Source organism: Lactuca saligna, chromosome 4 (assembly GCF_052625555.1).
Source record: "Lactuca saligna cultivar CGN05327 chromosome 4, ASM5262555v1, whole genome shotgun sequence".
Lineage (NCBI taxonomy): Eukaryota > Viridiplantae > Streptophyta > Magnoliopsida > Asterales > Asteraceae > Lactuca > Lactuca saligna.
The window spans coordinates 155254124-155260741 of NC_136420.1; the positions used below are offsets into that span (position 1 = coordinate 155254124).

The following is a 6618-nucleotide window of genomic DNA, read 5'->3' on the forward strand; positions in this document are numbered from 1 at the left end:
TAGTTCCGGACTTGGTCCGATGCAGGGGACAGGATCCTAATCAGTTCCGGACTTCGGTCCGATGCAGTTAGTTCCGGACTTTGGCCCGATGCAGGGGAGAAGGTCCCAGTCAGTTCCGGACTCCGGTCCGATGCAGTTTCCGGGCTTCGTCCCGATGCAGTGGGCAAGGCCCAATATGTGTTTATATGTTATTGTATGGTATGTGGTAGTTTGGGGGAGCTCACTAAGCTTCGTGCTTACAGTTTCAGTTTTGGTTTCAGGTATTTAGTTTTCAAAAGAGGAGCTCGGGAAGATTGCAGTGCACACACCATTTGTTCAGCCTGGGATGTTTTTACTCTGATATATTTGACAGTTGTTATAATATTTTGAGATGCATTGCTTATGATTTCTATATGAGGTTTATTGACTATGGTTTTATCATTAAATTAAACGAAATTTTCAGACTGTGTTTTTTTGGGATGTTACACGAATATACCAGAATATCATCGATAAACACAATCACCGACCGATCCAACATCGGCCTACATACCCTGTTCATGAGGTCCATGAACACAGCCGGGGCATTGGTGAGCCCAAAAGGCATCACCACAAACTCATAATGCCCATAACGCGTCGTGAATGTTGTCTTCTGTACGTCCTCATCCCGCACTCTCACCTGATGATAGCCCGACCTCAAATCGATCTTGGAGAACCAAGATGCTCCCTGCAACTGATCGAATAAATCGTCGATCCTCGGCAACGGGTAACGGTTCTTGACCGTCAGCTTATTCAATTCTCGGTAATCAATACACATTCGATGTGAGTCGTCCTTCTTCTTCACAAACAGAATGGGTGCTCCCCACGGCGAGCTACTCGGCCGAATAAACCCCTTCCCAAGCAGCTCCTGAAGCTGCGAGGATAACTCTTGCATGTCTGGAGGTGCAAGGCGATAAGGCACCTTAGCGATAGGCGCGGCTCCCGGAACCAAATCGATACCGAACTCCACTTGCCTCACGGGAGGCACACCTAGTAATTCTTCGGGAAAAACATCTGGAAACTCACGCACCACCAGAACTTCATCCACTGAACTCGGTCTCTCGGAGATCACTCGCATATCCATCACATACGCCACAAAACCCTTACAGCCCTGCTGTAAACACTGCCTCGCCCTAGCGGCCGAGCAAAAGGCTGATCCAGAACGTGTACCCTCTCCGTATACCGAAAGAACTCCCCCACTAGGATCTCGTATGGTCACCAGCTGACGCTCGCAGTCGATAACCGCGCCAAATCGGCTCAACCAGTCCATGCCCACTATGACACAGACATCACCCATCGCAATAGGAACCAGGTCGATCGGGAACTCAACCCCAAAAATCTCTAACACACATCCCCGGAGGACCTCCGTGGCACAAATCACTCTGTCGGCGGCTATGGAAACCTGCAGAGGCCGACTCAATGCCTCACGACTAACACTGATATGCTGACTAAAGGCCAAAGATACAAAAGACCGACTCGCACCCGAGTCAAATAACACTAAAGCAGGCATAGAGTTCACAAGGAAGGTACCTATGCATAGCATAATATAAGCATAATATCTCAACACCAATAATAAATATATAAAAGGAAACGTACCAGCCACAACGTCGGGTGCAGCGCGGACCTCTTCCGCAGTCAGCTGAAAGGCTCTCCCTCGAGCTCTTGGTGCCTCGGCCTTCACGGGCCGACTCTCTGTAGCTCTGATGGCGGCGGGAGCAGATCCCTGAGATGCTCCACGTAGCAGTGGACACTCCGCCTTCCGGTGTCCGGTCTGGTTGCAGTGAAAACACACTGCAAACCCCTTGGGGCAGTCCTTGGCCATATGCCCCTCCTTGCCACATTTGGAGCAAGACCCTGCTCGACAAACTCCATCGTGACCCTTGCCGCACTTTCCGCAAGTGCGGCCCTTCTGGCTCCCGAGCTTGGGATCAGCGGGCTTGGCTCGCTTGGCTGCCGGCTGAAGCTGTGCCGGCTGCCGATCCCTCCCTAGAGACTCCGCCTCCTCCCTGGCCTGAGTCTCAAGCTCAATCTCCCTCTTCCGGGCATTTGCCTGAAGCTCGGAAAATGTCCGATACGAGGAGTTCGCAGCGAACTCCCGAATATCCCATCTCAAAATGCTCAGGTAGCGGCTCATACGTGCCTGCTCAGTGGACACGTGCTCAGGGCAAAACATCGCCCTCTCATGAAACATCCTCGTGATCGCTGTAACTGACTCAGTACCCTGCTTGAGGGTCAGAAACTCCTGTGCCAAACGCTCCCTCTCCACCTGGGGAACGTACTCATCTCGGAACATGTTAGTGAACCTCTCCCAGGTCACTGCCGAAAGCTCAGCAGGCGTGAAATGCGCCGTCACAAACTTCCACCAGTCCTTCGCTCCCAAGCAAAGCTGGTTCAGCGCGAACCGAACCTTCAAATGCTCAGGGGACGAGCAAGTGAAGAAGCACCCCTCCATATCAGATATCCACCTCATAGTTGCCACCGGATCCTGTGTACCATCAAACTCTGGTGGTTTGGTGTTGCTGAACTCCCGAAACAGTGACGCATCACCTCCCTGGGGTCTCGCCGCAGCGATCGCTGCGGTAGCCGCTGCAACAGCAGCCTCAGAAAGAGCGGCATAACGCTCGTCAAATGTCTCAATCAGCGCGGTCTTAATAGACCCGAACATCTCTGGTATCTCAGCTCTGATGACCGCAGCCACCTCCTCATGAATGATCTGTCGGATCTCCTCATCACTAGCTCCGGCATCCTCCGGCATATGATGTGTCCTCACCATGATCAACCTCTGAAATACAACATGCGATAAATTAGAATTCACTCGAACATTCTTACACTCAACAATCCACCCCTCCTTGATTCTTGGTATCCCAAGATTCTTATTTGGACTGTGTACTGCCCCGGTGTTTTCAGTAGTACGGGCCCAATACTACTGTCCACACCGTCTCAGTACACACCCCAAACCTTCCTCTTCGGATCCCAATTCCCAAGTACTCTATCATGCGTAGACCAATCTCTAATAGATCTCTCATAAACCCCTTGCTGCTACCTACTCACTCTCAGCATCTCATAGCAGCTCACCCCTCCCTAGACTAAGGCATCACAAATCAGGCCACTCTAGTCCTATTAGCAATACCTAGCCTACTCTAGCATGCAGATACATCATATCAATATTAATATCACGTAATATAAAGGTATTTTGGGAATTCACCGTTCGGGCGCTGACTGATCGTACACACGTTTCTTCCTGGAATTTGTTTCTTTTTCAAGAAAATCTTTTATTCTTAGAAAAGCTAGGTTTTCTTTTGAAAATATCTTTCCAATTCCTCAGTTTGAGTCCAAATACTCCCGAAGGTGTACCCGAATCCCTCAAACCAAGGCTCTGATACCAAATTGTAACACCGTAAATTTCGAAACCAATTTTTTTTTTTAATTTTCTTATAAACATAATTCGATTAATATTCACCAAACAACCATATTAATTATCCAATATAAGTTAATACAAAATCCCAAGATCACAATGTAAAAACTCCGAGTATGTGTGTACGGATCAAGCCGGCGCCTTCCCGCGGTCGTCACTAGTACCTGAAACAATAACATCAAACACTGTAAGCACAAGGCTTATTGAGTTCCCCAAAATACCATATATAACACATATTAGCCACTCGAGGCTATACTCTGCGGGTCCGTGCACCCGAACTCTGTGAACCCTCAGGTTCTAGCTCTGATAAACATGCACTACATAAATCACATATAAATAATGCAGTACAACACATAACATACATGGCATACAAATACTCTATCACATAACTCTGGTTACTTACTCAAGGTAAAGTATAGTGAGAAGACTCACCTCGCGTATCTCGGTATCTCACGAATCCTGGAAATCCCTCGTGCTCGATCCTCCGAGCTCTAATCCTCCTATAACATTATATGTTTCTAGTTAACACTTTATATCTCTAAGGTCGACTATCTATAAGAAGTCAACACAGGACAACTCTTGTCAACGGTCAACGGTCAACTCTGACCGGACTCGGCGAGTACCATGGCGACTCGGCGAGTCTAGACGTTTTCACCAACCCTCTGAAATCCTCTCACTACACGTCGAGTATCCCCCCCTTTACTCGACGAGTTTCACCTGAATGAATCGCGGGGCTACCCCGACTCAACTCGCCAAGTATCTAGGACAACTCGACGAGTCCAAGTTTGACTCAGTCCACCCGTCATCTCAAAAAAATGGTCATGAGAATGATCTTGAATGGATAAAAATTTACTAAGCTCCCCCGCGACAAAAAGATATACACAATGAAGTATAAAATCCGAAAAAATCATGAAAATTTGACGTTATCACGAAAAACGACTTTCCGAACCGCCAAGACTTGATGGAATATTTATTTTTCCGTTCACGAAAAAATATGAGCGTTAAAGAATTCAAAACTGCTCACCGGCCGTCAAAGTTATAAACTTTTCTGAATATTGGGCCGTAACTGTCACTTGCTGAAAGACAGGGGCTGGAATGGTAAATCTGCATCAATATTCCCCTTTATTTGTAACAATTTATGGGATTGGTCCAAAAATATCAAACTGTGAAAACAATAGGGACCAAAAGTGTTACTTTGTTGGAGTTATAGGAACCAAAAATGTAACATTGTGTCTTCTTCCCATATATTGACTGATTAAAAGAACAATTGGAATGAATCAAATCGTAGACGAAAACCAAATACCGATTCCAATCAATTCCATCGCTTCCTATCATGAAGACGCGAATCTGAGTCACTTTTGTTTCAAGCACAACAAACCGAACCTAGGTTCGCTCCAGGTTCATTGAACCGAAACCATGTTCGGTCCGAGCACAGGTTCGCTTTCGGTTCATCCCCCTTTCGTTCCATTACTTTTGTTCCAAGTGCTTTTGTTTCGAGAGGTACCAACCGAACTCAATTTCGTTCCAGGGCAAGCAAACGAACCCAATCATAGGTTCGCTTTCGGTCCTCTCCTCTTTCATTCCAAGCACAATCACACGAACTCATTCATAGGTTCATTTAATGTTCTCACTCTACATTTGCTTCAAGCCCTTTCATTCCTAATCAACCACAGACCCAATGCGAACGTTTACAGGTATGATGTTCGTAGTTAATCCATTTTTTATTTTGGCTATTCGCATTGACCACCAAGAACATCTGCTCAAATTGTTCGGATTGAGTTCCAAATCCGATTTCAATTTCGAATACTGAAAGTTCCGAGTGACAAGGACTTCCGATTAACCCCAATATTCTGAGCACATAAAGGTTTCCGATTGCAGATGAATGTTAAGATTCCCAGCTGAAGCTAATTCGAAAGCGAGATAGATTCAACCTGCAAAAGGTGTCAAGATTCGCTTTTCTTTCATTGTTCTGATCGTATTAACAGCACCAATTTAATTTCATCATTGATTTTGACTTTTCTGGTTTGACTAAACATAACAGTCTCAATTGATTAACGATTGCGAGTTAATCACACAACCATAACGATTGAGATCTAACCTCGATAGCGAAACCGTTCATCGTATTTGACAAACACGAAAGTCATCTTCTTCAAATTGTTTCCAGATCAACAATCTACTTTCAATAAAATCTACCACCATGTGAATGTGTTCTTCACCAGTTCTCAAAACAAAACAATCAATTATAAATAACAATCCCTAAGTAACATCAATTGGCAAATCTAAACCCAGTGTCGAGATCAATCATACAGATACCAAGAGATGATTCCAAGAACATTTTAATCTAATTTTTGGTTCAAACAAAAACTCGAGAACAAAGTCGATTAGGTCATAAAAATCGCTTTGAAGACCAAAACTCAAGAGCAAGACCAAAATCGAATAGAAAACGAGAATCGTAAGACACAGCAGAACAAAAGAGTATTCAATTGCCATGAAGTAATTCTTAAAAAAAAAACTTTTGATTTGCGAGATTTTGGGATTTCAATCGGCAATATAGGAACAATGAACAGTGAACGAAATATGTGGGCAATTTGAGTGAAACAAATGAATAGTAAACAACGATGATGGGCTCCATCGAATGAATGAGTATAGATTAAAAACAGCTGGGCCAAATCAATGGAATAGATATGTCAATGTAATATGTTGATTACGAATTGAACTCACTAATCAGATCCAATTAGAAAATACAAAGAGAATATGAATCGGAATAAATTACCCATATGAACAGTAGAAGAAAATTATAGATCTTCATGAACAGTAGAACGAACAAGAACCTTGATTCCAAACCGCCAAAACACCAAAAATCTTCAATAACTTGTGAAGAAAATCATCAAATCAAGAACCGATACTTCAAAAATCAATAGATCTTCAAAGACCCGCTCTGATACCACTTGTTGAGGTATAAACTCTCTTTGATCGATTAGATCTTTGTAACAGGTATATAAAGAATGTAAAGCAATGAAACAATACTCAAGAATGGATTTGAATGTGTTGAATGATTAGAACGTTCAATCCTCAACAGAGCTCGATAAAGAACTTCTGCTGTAGAGGATTCTAGGGTTACAAAAAGATATTTTCTTAAATTACACGTAAAAACCCCGGTCTATCAGTTACTAAAAAGATGCATGCAA

At 44.2% G+C, this 6618-nt stretch overlaps 1 protein-coding gene across 1 annotated transcript; it reads right to left on the minus strand.

Annotated features, from left to right (window-relative positions):
* Positions 1 to 406: 406 nt before the first annotated feature.
* LOC145040273 (uncharacterized) lies at positions 407 to 6016 on the minus strand. Its single transcript, XM_078988223.1, has 3 exons — positions 3863 to 6016; positions 1612 to 2797; positions 407 to 1545 (listed from the first exon to the last, which is right to left on the minus strand). Exons 2-3 carry the CDS (start codon positions 2786 to 2788, stop codon positions 407 to 409), a joined length of 2316 nt encoding a protein of 771 aa, XP_078844349.1. The 5' UTR covers positions 2789 to 2797; positions 3863 to 6016.
* Positions 6017 to 6618: the final 602 nt, after the last annotated feature.

Coding starts and splice junctions, on each gene's coding strand:
- LOC145040273 (XM_078988223.1), bottom strand. CDS start 2,788: ATGGTGAGGACACATCATATGCCGGAGGATGCCGGAGCTAGTGATGAG. Junction 1,546..1,611: donor TGCACCCGACGTTGTGGCTG/GTACGTTTCCTT, acceptor TGCTATGCATAG/GTACCTTCCTTGTGAACTCT.